The 13530-nt window shown below is 35.2% G+C and overlaps 1 protein-coding gene across 7 annotated transcripts in view; it reads left to right on the top strand.

Annotated features, from left to right (window-relative positions):
* The window catches only part of ITGAV (integrin subunit alpha V), a 48022-nt gene extending 36982 nt beyond the window's left edge, over window positions 1–11040 (top strand). The window contains exons 23-30 of one of the 7 annotated variants that reach the window (XR_003251806.1): window positions 137–242; window positions 1131–1289; window positions 2446–2559; window positions 3508–3621; window positions 3712–3819; window positions 4891–5013; window positions 5389–5602; window positions 7929–11040. Coding sequence is in view for 5 of the 7 variants with exons in the window: in XM_026055103.1 (XP_025910888.1) it covers window positions 137–242; window positions 1131–1289; window positions 2446–2559; window positions 3508–3621; window positions 3712–3819; window positions 4891–5013; window positions 5389–5484 (820 nt within the window). In the remaining 2 variants the exon portion in view is untranslated. Of the gene's footprint in view, window positions 1–136; window positions 243–1130; window positions 1290–2445; window positions 2560–3070; window positions 3132–3507; window positions 3622–3711; window positions 3820–4890; window positions 5014–5388 lie in introns of those variants that run through there. The other 6 variants (XR_003251807.1, XM_026055103.1, XM_026055102.1 and 3 more) reach the window with 6 other exon arrangements.
* Window positions 11041–13530: the final 2490 nt, after the last annotated feature.

Here is a 13530-nt window from a genome sequence, read left to right as displayed (position 1 = left end):
TTCTTTCTGTTTTTAAATACAGTGGATGAAAAATTGGAGATCCTATTTTAGGCATGTTTCGTTTTTTGAGATGTTCAAAAGATTGCATCTAATGTTTCATTCTTGATAATAACTACTTGTTCACTCCACTGTTTAGTGTGTCGTCTCCTGATCACATATTCCTTCCTATTGCAAATTGGCAGCCCAAGGAAAATCCAGAAACAGAAGATGATATAGGGCCTCTAGTTCAGCACATCTATGAGGTATGCAATCACTACTAATGTCAATGTCAGTTCTGTGACAAATAAAAGAAAAAAATCTTTTGGCATAGCTTTCTATGGAGTCAATAGTCATTCTTTTCTCTATTTTGTTCTTGCATAGAAACAAAGACTTTTTATACTGGGTCAGTCATTGGTATTTCCAAGAAGGGTGAGAATGCCTGCAATTAGTGTAGCAAGAGCAGCCAAATAGAAGTCACTGTGATATTTTACATCATTATGCGTATTTTATTGTCTGTAAGATTTTTCTAGCCCTTTGAAATCTAGATTAAATATTTGAAATAACTTGAACTCAGAAAATGACTCATGGTATAAAATATTCAGGATCCTTATTTGCATTCCAACTATTCTGAATTGTTATCACAAGTCTTTTGCCTTGAAAATTTAAGTGTTTAAAATTTCTTTAAAAGAATGATCACAGCTTTAATCTCGATTGTTTAATTAAGCAAAACTTATTGAGAGCGCTGTGTGAATAATAAGAGTTAAAGTTGTTCTATAACTTGTAAGATGCAACTTATCTAAAGAAAATTATGGACATATGTAGCTGTGCTCATTATCTTGGCTGAGACATACAGTGGCTGTGATTTCATGCAGTATGCTACAAAACAAAAATTACATTTCTTCAAAGCAAAAAGTTGTTCCCATACATTTTCTTGAAAGTAATTTTTACCAAATTAGAAAAGTAATTTTAAGTTTTTCCTGTTGGGGGACTTAGTTTAGTTTCCATTTTAAGTAGAAGTGTTGATGCTATTGTGATAAGCAGTCTTACCTTCAGTGCCGTTTATGGCTCAAATATAAACTAACCACTCTAAGTGCATTAACAAAGAATGTGACATTGGTTTTCATGTCCATTAATTTTATTTTCATCATCAGCTGAGAAACAATGGCCCAAGTGCTTTCAGTAAGGTGATGATGACGCTACAATGGCCTTACAAATATAAAAACTATACACTATTGTATATTGTTCAGTATGAAATTGATGGTCCCATGAACTGCACTTCTGATATGGAGATCAACCCATTGAAAATTAAGGTAAACAGGAATTTCTTTTTGTTTGAGTGGAATGATGTGTATTTATTTGGAAACGCACTAAAAATACCCAAATCCCTGAGAGAATATTTAACACTGTCCGAGTTAGGTTTTCACCTGTTGCTAAGGAGAGTGATTGCATTGTGTGACAGTACTTGTCAATGTGTATGGCAGTGACGTAAAAGGTAAACAACAGATTGTCCACCCAGAGATAGATTTATGTCTCATTTCCTTCTGTTTTCTTCTTGAAAACTATACTGTAGGAGTTTTAAATCGGAAGCAATGGAATTACCTGGTCTTGAACAAAAACATTCCAAACACTTCTAGGTTGTTTGTGTAAATTTTCTTGGATTTATTTCCTAGAAGAAAATTATTATTTTGTATTATACATCTTTGATAATCAGAAAACATCTTCAGTGTAGGTACAGATATAAACTTCCCGTGCTTTTGCTATATGAGTTGTAATAATATACTTTTACAACTCTCTTACAAGTTTTCTTATAAATTTCTTATGTAGAGGAAAATTAGCTTGGCTCTGCCTAATCTCATATGTAAATTTGCAATTTGACATTGGAAATTTTTAAGGAATTACTGAAATAATTTATGAAACCTACTGTATTCTGTTTCAAGACCCTCCTAAAAGAATTTGTGTGTGTGTGTCTGTACATGTGCACACATGTATATCARTATGTGGTACATTGGTATCATACTAGTGCTATTTTTTTCAGAGTTAAAAACTTTGAAATGTTGTGGAAAAATGTTTAATAGAAGATTGCAAAATTCACATTTTTACCATGGTTTAAGAGTATTTTTATGTTCTTTCTACACATGAAAATGAAAAACACTTTACTGATTGAACTGGTGTATGGGCTATAAACAAATGAAAAAGTTTTGATTTGAAAGAGAGTTAGGATACTTAAGACTCTGCATTAGATCTCATGAGAAATTTGCATCAATGATCTAGAAAAGGCAGCAAATAACATTTTAATTACAGCTGTAGATGAAGCCAGGTTCTGAAGAATTGCAAACATTAGCTAAGATAGAAACAGAGAAACCTGATCAGGTATATATTTTCTTGACCTAGTAGTTTAACTTTGAAGTTTATGGGTATCTAAATGCAAGAATTATCAGTTATTTGGGTTTGCTTGGTGTATCCTAGATTTCTGCTTCTAAAGATGAGGATAAGAATGAAACACTTAATAGGGAAGATAATCGCGATCATCGTATCGGTCGAAGGGATGTAACTGCCATTGAGGGAGATGTGCATACTTTGGTAAGCTTTGAAGGTTGATATGTCGATTACAAGTTTTTTGTTTTTTTTAATGAAGAGATGAGAGCTCCGTGAGAGGCAGCATCATTTCAGAAAACATGTTTTAGGTTTTTTTCTGTATTCGAAAGAATAATAGACAAAAAGTCATATGCTCTGGAGGTATGATTATTTTCCCCCCCACCCCCCCAGCATGTGTCAGTTTTCCTCAAGGTAGTCAGCTAATGAGGCACTATGCTACCTACTAGTGCATATGCCTACAGTTTTGTGCTGTTATTAGTTTTATGTCCTTCAAAAAAAAAAAAAAAAAAAAGGCCAAGCTGAGCACTTCATTCAGTGTCAGGGTCTTCTATATTGTGCTTTCTCTGAATTGGAAAAGTGATAGTTTGGTGGGGGAAGTGGGATAAAAGAGGATAACTGGGACAAAATAGGTAAGTGTTGCAATCATCTTAGCTACAAATTACAGCTGATTTCAGGAATGCACTTCCTTGCTGATAAGTGGATATTCTGCCCGCAGGTACATGGAGGACCTGTCCCTCCTCTTTCCACACAAGACTGGAAATAATCTGTAATACAAAGTAAATACATTACTGTATCACTATCTTTTGTAACTGCACTTGCAGAAATGAGCTCCCCTGCTTTGGGCAGGGCAGGATGGGCAAGCAGCTGAGAGAAATGCTTTGGAGTTAAGGTGGAGCATTAGGACTAAGGCTTTCAGCTTTGGGATCCAAAAGTTAAAATTGGCTCACATAATACTTTTTTTTGAATGCACACTTATGGACTACTACAAGTAATTATTTAATACTGGGTTTTACTTGATACACTTTAATAGTTTATGGTGCTCTATCCTGCCTAGAAAATAGGATAATGAAATATGTTTATGAGAAAGTAATGCTATTGATGACTCTTCAAAGATACTTATCGTTGCAATGTTCTTCCTATTTTTATACACAGGGCTGTGGAACTGCTGATTGTTTAAAGATAGTCTGTCAAGTTGGCCACCTGGAAAGGGGAAAGAGTGCGATATTGTATTTAAAATCTCGCCTGTGGACCCAAACTTTTATGAATGTGAGTGCCTGTGTGTAGTCTGTCCCTGCTTCAGAAACACAAGAAGTAATTTTACAGCCATACGCAATACTAATTTTTTTTCTCACACAGAAAGAAAATCAGAATCACTCTTATTCTCTCAAATCATCTGCTTCGTTCAATGTTATAGAGTTCCCTTATAAGAACCTTTCCTTTGAAGATATCCACAATTCTACAATAGTAAGTTATTTATGTTTAGCTTGAGTTAGCATACATCATTACTTTGAAATTAATACAGCAATAAAGAATAGTAAAGATAAATATTTAGATTTATTTTCTTATTCAGTGGGATAGATTTGTTGCTGAATAGCTGCTTGTGACTTGGTTTAGTGCCAGTTTTATGAACTGTTTGATTCATATATTATTTTCAGTTGTATAATTGAGGGTAAAATAAAATGTTTTGCGTTAAAACTAGAGTTCAGCCATGGACTATTTGGAGCTTTAAAGCCTTAATTGATCCAACAGAAAAAGAAGTGATGGAAAACAGTACTAATTTTCTTGTTAATGCCCTTGTTAGAGAAATATTTGACTTGAAAATTTTCATCTATTGTAACAGCACATAGAGCTTGCATAATGGACCGTGTTCATATTATATAAAGCGCTGTATGAACATGAAACAAAAAGGCAATCTGTGTCCTAAGAATTTCCAAGAGAAAGGAGACAGGGTGCAGACAGAAAGAAAGAAATGGGCCATTCCATGGGGCTGTCAAATTAGAAGTTTTTAGTAGGCACTTTATTATAAAAGATCTTAAGAAGGGGGTTGAAAAAGAATAGTGATTGCTTATTTTTGAATATGGTTTCTAATGCATATTATTTACTATTTTTTACCTCCTAAGCCTTGTGGAGTTGATTTTTGTTTTGAGGAATACTGCCTTTTAAGAAAGAAGGAAAAGTCCTAAATTATTTTTGTTTATTTCTCAAACATTTCCAAAATCCTATACATGTACTGAAAATCATCAAACATTACAGAATACATACTGCCATGCTATCACTGACTTCAAAAARTCCCATAATTTTAACTAATTTGAAATTCCTATTAAATTTGGGTCAATAAAGCCTTTATGCCATCATGCATTTTCTATTAGTCTGTAGCTGTATACTCACATTGGAGAGAAAAATTAATTGGTGCTGGATTAGGATTATTTAAAACATTATAGCATGTACTTTTTAAATATGTACTTCTTAAACTGCATGAATGAACTCACTCTGTCATGGCTGTGCAAAATGTGATTTATTGTGTTTTTCTATTAGGTTACCACAAATATTACATGGGGCATTCAACCACAGCCTATGCCTGTGCCAGTGTGGGTTATAATTCTGGCTGTCCTAGCAGGATTATTGCTCTTGGCTGTTCTAGTGCTTGTTATGTACAGGGTAAGTGCTGTAATGTTTGGTTTTGTGTTGTTTTCTTTTCCTTTCCCCTACTAGTGATGTATTACTTMAAATAGTACAAGCAAATTGCAGAAATACCTTGGTTCCCTAATCATCTGAATCTRTTGACTTTTTGGATACATTTAAAAAAAAATTCAGCTTTGTTGGGAAGAAGTTGAATAAAAGATGATGTCTGTGATTGTGCTGAAGTACTCGGTTTAATTTTTTCAGTTGGTATTTATTGGTTTTGGAGGACTAAAATATGGAAAAAGAAAAATATAACAGGATCTGGTGAAGAAGCAGTGAGAAGGATAAAGGAAGGGCCTATATTTTGAAAAGCAGAGTCACACAATTTCTTTGTTGTTCTCCAAATTACAGATGGGCTTCTTCAAACGTGTGAGACCACCTCAGGAAGAACAAGAAAGAGAACAACTGCAACCCCATGAGAATGGGGAAGGAACGTCAGAAGCTTAAGCAGAGTTTTATCTGTAAGACATTCTGAAACTTTAAAAAGCCTACATCGTAGTTACAAGTATTGGTTTCCCTCTTAAGGAAAAAACACTCATGACTGCACTGCTGCTGATGTCAAAAGGTATCAGCACCTGCAAAATAAGAGCAATATATATAAATCCTCCCTTTTGTATTAATCATGTTGACACATGGGACTAATGCRTATGCACTGATTTGTGTGTAAGAAATTTAAATAATACATAGAGCTATGATTTTGCTTATTGGGATTAGGAGACATCTTTTTTCGATTCACAGACTGGCTTTACATGAATTCCTACACAGATTTCATTTATACTCTTTAAGCCAGCAGCTTCCATAGATACTTGCTGGACTACATGTTTTGATGGATTTTTGTTGTAGTACACTACACTTAATTTCCTAGCTCATGAAAGCTAGTTGCACAAAAACGAGTGTAGCTTGTTTTACAAAGCTGAAGAGTATTCTTTGACCCATTAATTCTGCTGATGATTATTTCCTCTTGCTCAAAAAATACAAAAGAGATTATTCAGTGGAATCATTAGCATCTGATTTCTTCTGCATCCCAGTTCCCCTTTCTGCCTAGTCATCTGTCCCCGGGGTCTTGCTGTTCTGCACAGTCTCCTGTTTCCCCTCTGGACTTCACGGATACTGCTCTCCCGATCCTAGGTCCCTTACCTTAGAGATCGAGGCTATAGAAACGGAAGTGAGAGGGAGAAAGCTGGGGATGTTGTACTCTCTAGGGRACCTAGTGAAAAGATGCAGGGCAAGATCCAAAGACTGTGCTGAGTATGAGTATTTCCATGGAGCAGGATAGATATGTCCCACAGAATTCTTGGCAGCGTGGATCCATTCAGGTACTGCCAGGGACAAGATGTTGGACTCCAGCTGCCAAAAGACATGTCTGATGTGAAAACCTATAGCTTTTATGCCCACAGATCAAACCTCCACAGGGCTTAAAGTTGAGTTTTCTTGGGTTGAACTTCCCTCTCTGGCAAAACAGTAGAGGGAATGTTTGTGACAAGTTACCTGACGCACCCTGGGGAAGCTGCTAATAATTCACACGTTCTGTAGTTTACCTTGTCCAAGTGCAGGATTGAGTACTACAGAGACTGTTTAAACTATGCTATCTGCCAGCCAAATGTATCTAGATTACATCAATACTTCAGCAGCACTCGCCCCTGCCCTGCCACTTGTCAATGAAGCAGAGTGTAGCCAGCAACATGAAAGGGGTTGATTAGCAAAGGTTGATTTGGCTTGTTAAATATTTATCTTGCACAAAAGACCCCATTACCAGAAAAGACACTAAGTATTTTCTGTTTCATTGTTGGCTTTTAAATGTACTAAACTTCAGTGAGTTAAAGCCAAGGGTTTAAATCTTTCTTATCTTACTTCCCTTAGTATTGGTCCAGTAAAATGAAGCCTCTTATACTTATGAAAGAACAGAAGAAGGTGGCCTATATGCATTTTGGTAACCATGTAACTGTTAGGAGGTTAGTTGGCTTGTAACCACATGTAGCTGTGCTGCAGAAATCTTAGAGTAGACCTACCTTATTTGAGATCTGTTTATTCTCCATTCAAAAAAAAGAATAAACTACATTATAAACTCCTTAAATGCAGCCACCTACAGAAAGGAAGGCTTCTACTATAATTATACCAGAGTGGTTTCTATGTTAACAAACTCTTAGAGGGACAAAAACTCGTTTTGGTTTGGTTTAGTATTGTGTGTTGTGTGTGTGTTTTTTGTTTTTTTTTTTTTTCCCAAAGCTGTATCTCTCCCATAAATACTGCAATGCTCAGTAAACCCAAAATTATCTGAAATGAACGGTTCAATTCAACTTCCATTTCTGCATACTTTCTGAGATTTAAAATCCTCAAATGACTTTCAATGTTAAGTCCACTCTTTTTCACTGAACTGTGATGGCATTTGAGTCATTAAGAGAGACAGCACAAAGTTAATGTGGGAGCCAGTTTGTACTTCAGATATAGGCTTGCATATTTATCCATTTATGTGTTTTTGTTTTAGACTTTTTTTTAAGTTTAGTTTATATGAGAGGGCACAAGGCAAAATTCTGGTTCCACTGAATTTTCAAGGTCTTCAGTGTGGTCAAGGTTTCATTCTTGTCTTTACTTCTAGTATTGTTACTACTAATATAGTAGAGACTCAGGAGTCAGGCTTTGATCCTTGCCTCAAAATGGGACTTTTATAAAACATAGGTTCATTTCACAGGCTTCTAGGCTTTTAGTTCACATACGTTGCCAATTGATTATCTATATGCGAGAGGATTGTTTTTACTGTCTTAATCTTAGTAAGTTAAGAGGTGTAAGACACTGTCAGTAGACAGGTAAAAGCTCTAACTCTTGTGTGTGTGCTTTTGTTACATGTACACACTGTGTTGACTTGAATTTCATTAGACTACTTGCATGTCTAGGCATTATAAGGAGATGGAAAGAAAAAGCATGGTCAAGATCCCTTTGGCTCACATGGAAGGGGTACTACAGCCTTGTTAATGTCAGTGCTAACTACATCTTAATTTTACTGTGGCAACTGGAAACTTTTTGCTGGGTTTCAGGATAAAAAGGTACATTTTATTGGTACAACTGCTGTAGCTCTGGAAAGTTCCTTCTGTGTATTGAAATTACGTAAAGTAAGACTTATTTAAGTGATTTTTATTTTCTTACATTCTACTAGAAAATAATGGCTTCTCTATGTCTACTAATTTCCAGTTTAATTAGTTTAAAAAAACAAAACAAAACSCAGTAGCATAGGCAATTACAGCATACAGGTTACTTAAACACAGACATAACACCCCAAATTCAGTTTAATATTACATTTGAGTTTAGGAGAGATTCTGAACAGAATGCTTTTCTGAATGGGGATGAGGATGAAGGGGAATCTTTGGTTTTACATTCTAGATTTGGCAATAAGATTACAGAATATATACGCACTTGTGTTACTATAGATTTCCCAGTAGCTTACAGGCATTGATACATTCTTATAGCAAATATTTTAGTGATGTTGAAACTTAAAGAAACCTTTAAAAATGTATTTTGGAGTGAAATGAATGCCCCTAAGTCAAAACTGATGTGCGTAAGATGCATACTGCAAGTATAATAAAATGCAAGTATGGTAATAGATAATTGACTTAGTCCTCTTTTGAGAGTTATCTTACATAAACATAGCTTTATGTATATAAAAGCAGCAATTATGTAATTTTACTCTATGGAAACCTTTTAAAGAGCTAGATCTTTTATAAATGAATTACAAAATTCTATAACTAGTCCAGTTTGCAATTATTGCAGCATCTCATGATGCATATTAAAAGGTGATTTATATTGCAAAATGTGTATTATCTGGTACTATATTTGACAATATTTAGAAAATGTAAAGAGACGAACCTATTTTATACGTTTACATTTCTTTCAAGAAACACTACCAAAATCTGGATTCATTCTTAAGCATGACTGCAAAGTCAAACATGGAATACATTTATCAACATAAGCTGAAATCTTTGAGAAATATTCACAGATGTTAGTATCGAGTTTATGGATTATATATGTCCCACTTTTCTGTTTAAAATTTTGATTTACACATTGATCTTTGATTCACATAATGCTTATGAAACTTTAAGAAAGTTTGTAATATTTTTCCCTTCTTTATAAATTCCAAGCAAACATCTTTAATACTTAGTACTTTCTAAAATTGTGTGCATGCTTAAATAGTCTTCATGGTAAACTTTCACAGGTATATTTTGAAAATATTTCAGCTGTATTCAGCTCCTTGGTGCTTTGAAGGATTCATGTTGCACTTTCAAAGCAGTATAGCAATAGATCTGTGTTCAGAAAAATGCCATGACCTGTGCAACTGTTCCTGAAGAGTGAGAGAAGACTTCCAGCATGGCTATCATTTGCGGGAATGAGAGAATAGATTTTTGCAACATTCTGGTCTGCTGATGGTTATCCTGGCATAGGTGCTGTGTTTTTTTTTTTTTTTCACACCCTTACAAATAGTCACAGGGTAGCATTAGCCCAGTGAAAATCTAGTTGGCTTTTGCCTTCAGTCCAGGCTGAGGCTATTCTATAGTTTAATGAAGCCATGGAAAACTTGACATTAATTTCAACTGGCTTTGAATTAGGCCCTTTGTGTTCAATGCTGCTGACTGTTAATGAGAAAAAAACAAGGACTTTAAAAGGAAAGTGGAAATCCCAAATGAGAAGGAAGGTGGCAGCCTGCAGATCTGTGGAGCCTTCTGCAAAGAAGGGTTTTTTTCATTTGTGTGTTTTTGAGGTAGGAGGAACTCATTAGCTTGGTTGTTGGTAGCCTCCTATCACGAAGAAATGCCACACTTGGGAGCATGATCACATGCTGAGCTCCGATAATTCTCATTGACTTCAGTGGGACCTGAACTCTTTGGTACTGAATCYCTAGCTTTTAATTCCCAAGTGCAATATAACATTATGATCGGATCTAATTCATTGCCAAGTTGTTTGTTAATTTTTGTTTGTCTAATAAGGGCTGTAGCATTTGTTGACTGGCAGTGGTCGATATTTTTAGGGACATTAACAAAACCAGTGTATTAAATTGAGGTGACAAATGAATGCTGTAGAAAGTTTTTGATCACCCACATTGGGTGAGACATGATGTATATTCTAAAGCTTATCTATTACTAACTCTTGAGTTATTAAGAATTGGTACAACGTTCTTTAAGTCCACTGTGGAAAATTTGACTAGAGACTCTATAATAATGGCTTTGAGTCTGTAGTGCTACTACTGTTTCATATGATTATGCTATTTAGAATTTCAGCGTATTTTTTCATTAAAAATCATAACAAAGGAAATTTAGGCTTATATGCGTTGACCTCCAAATCTTTTGTATTAATATTGACTAACTTGACTCTTGGCTTTTGCAAAGTATATGAAGATTTAATGTAGCATTTGAGTCTGCAAAAAACATTTTCAGGTTTAAGTGGCCCTTTCTAGTCCACGAAGGAAACGTATGTTTGTTATGATACAAATACTTTGAAAATGTAACAGTTTATTTCTTAATAGTRGAATTTTTTGCATGGATTTTTGCTCGTGCATTAAATTAGTATAGCATTGTTTGCGTAAGCAGAAAATTAACTTACTAACAAGATGCTGCATTTTGGGTTTCTTAGTCATGTAAGATATATATTAATAAAACAGATGGGAATATTTTCAGCAACTATGAACTTGTTTCAAAGGCCTTCGGTACATTTAAAGAGAGCAATACACATTTGAAGTCACCTTATTGTTATTAAAATATAAATCTTGCAAAGAAATATGTGGCTATTGTAGCACAGTAATTTTGTATTGATATCAAATATAGCTGTTAAGCTATGGTTTTCTTTTCAGCTCATTCTTTTCATCCTAATTCAAAGTTAAAATGATTTTATTAGGTTATATTTTTATATATATGTATTCAATTTTAAAATATGATTGGACAAACAATTTGAGAAATGTTATTGTAAGTATTATGTTGATTCTGGTGATAAGAATTTTGGAATAAAATACCTCTGAATTAACATGTCTTCTCTGAATCTTTTCCAGGATTTTTTTTTTTTAAACCATACATTTAATTCAGCTGAAAATATTTCATAATATATGTTTGTAACCCACAGTAATCTACTAAATATGAGAAGGTCACATCAAATAACTTTTAGCTTCTCAGCTAAGACAGCATGTATTAACCTCAAGTCAAAAGGATTTGTAACCACAAGCAAGCAAGAGATCTGTTCAGAAATTATTTTCTCTCGTCATCAGAAGACAATTTCCTACAAGAATTTCTGTATACCAAAAGTAATTTGTTCAGATTTCATAGTTGTTACATCACTGCAGATGGTCATTTTTTGCCCTTTTGTTAGGAAAATTCTGAAAGAGTATTTCTTTTCTTGTTGTATTATTAAATTAATTTTTTAGTTTTGAACACCTTCTAGTTAACAACTGTATTCATCTGTGAGTAGGGTGACAGTAAATATTTTGGTGGTCAAAATAAAGGGGTACACATGTCTTATTTAATGTTTATCGTATGAAATTGAACATTATGTAGTTAAACACCATTTTTGCCTATTTTATTTCTTTATTAGAGTTGGAAAACTTCTTAAAGTAGTAGTTAGAAAAGAGCTCTGAACTACCTTTAAAGACTGCAGGAGTTACTGCTGGACATATTACCTCAAATAAATATTCAGGTAGGTGAAATAAAATACTTTGTAGTGGCTTTCTTTTTTTCAAAGAAAATTTGGTTAAGAAAACATAAGCCTGATCTATGCTTTTCTCTTTTTTTTTTTTTCTCTGAAGTGGTCTTTACTGTATACTCTCTAGATGTGGTCCCTTCTCAGTAATTTATCTAAATACCTCACAAACTCTTAATTTCCGTATATTATTCCCATTTGGAAACCATCTTCCATAATAACATCTTTCATCATGCATTTAAGAGATTTAGTTCATAACTTTATAAATGAATAATTGTGATATTCACATCAACATTAATTTAACAAGTTGCAACTGCAAGTAGGTTCAACTGCTCTTCCCCAAATAAACTTTTTATTTCTAAAAGCGCAAGTCTATGAGCATTTGGAAATGAACATGTACATGATCCACACTTTCCCAATATCATATTACTCATTCATCATATGAATTCACTAAATTAACAGAGGAAGCAAATGGCTGAAAGTACTCAGATAGCTTTCTGTTGGACCCCTTTCCTCCATCTGAGCGCACATGTATAACACAGGCTGTGAGGGTGGAGATGCAGCCCATCTTTCTTTGCAATGTCCAGGTAAAAGGTTAAAGTAGGAACCTGTTTGAGAGGATGTTAGCTAGGCAAGCAAGCACTGAACAAGTATTTTCTAAACCAAAAAGGCAGTCTCTCCCTCCTCCTGAACTGTCAGGCAAGTTCCAAATCAGGCACGATTGTTTTTATTTTTCTGCTTTTTGTGCTCTTTTTCTTACTTAAAGGTCATTCAAAAGAATTTTCATAAAGTTTTCATGGCAGGGTTTTGGGGGAGTGTTCTGGTGTTGCTGAAGAATAGGGAAACCAACCTAATTGAACTATTTTAAAGAAAAGTATAGAAGAGTACCTGCTGAAGAGGGTGTACGTTTCCCCATGCAGCATTATTCCGCAGGCAGTGATTATTCATAAGGCACGAGTGGGGGAAGTCAAGCAGTACATTTTTCCGTGATCCTAAAACATGCCAACAAACCCTCAGCAACTGTGATAAAAAGTAAATTGTATTTCCATAGCTTCAACATAAATCCTCAATCTGTATGAAGTAATTGTTAATGGCAATGAATCATTATATTTTACTGTAAAGACACTAAATTATAATGAAAAATAAGTTAGATTTTCTTTGTATCTGGTAAGAGATCTGTGAAAATAATCACTTTAACCTGACAGTTTCTCTTTAGAGGAATTTTGAAGAAACTTTTATTCACTATTCTAATGAGTTGAAAATGTAGGATCATCCAGTTGTGAATGTCCTTATTGTGAATATTTGCATCACTAAAGTCACAGTTTCAGCAGAGGCCTGACTTTCCCCCTGTAGTGGTCCTGCTCTGTGTTTAGCTGACAACCACGCGTGTTACAGGTGAGCTGGATTTGTCCAGGAGGGCTCCCTTTGCTCAGGTGCAGCAGTCTCTCCGCTGTGAACTATGTGAAGTAATTTTTACACGATCCTGCGCTAGGTTGTGTTTATAAGTGCATTCCAGTTCTACGTATGTTAATATACGTCCTTAATTCTAAAAATGCGATGGTTGATACCGTAACTATTACCGTGAATAAATATTCACGTAACTACGTCAGCGGCACGCCTGTCGCTGTAGCGCTGAAGCCGAGGCGGTGCTGCCGCCGCGGTGATGCTCGCCCGCCCCCAACGCCCCAGCCAAGCTGCTCCGCAAGCGCCGACCGGCTCCCAAAGGTCGGGCCCGTAACGCGGGCTGCCACAGGCGTTTTCACGCGTGCAGCGACAAGCGCCGCAGCTGCTTCACCTGCGGCGCTGCCGGGGCGGGCTGAGCTC

The sequence above is a fragment of the Apteryx rowi genome, unplaced genomic scaffold (assembly GCF_003343035.1).
Source record: "Apteryx rowi isolate R43461 unplaced genomic scaffold, aptRow1 scaffold_983, whole genome shotgun sequence".
NCBI classification, from domain to species: domain Eukaryota; kingdom Metazoa; phylum Chordata; class Aves; order Apterygiformes; family Apterygidae; genus Apteryx; species Apteryx rowi.
Note: the sequence above shows the minus strand (reverse complement) of the source record. Positions and strands in the feature narration are given on the sequence as shown.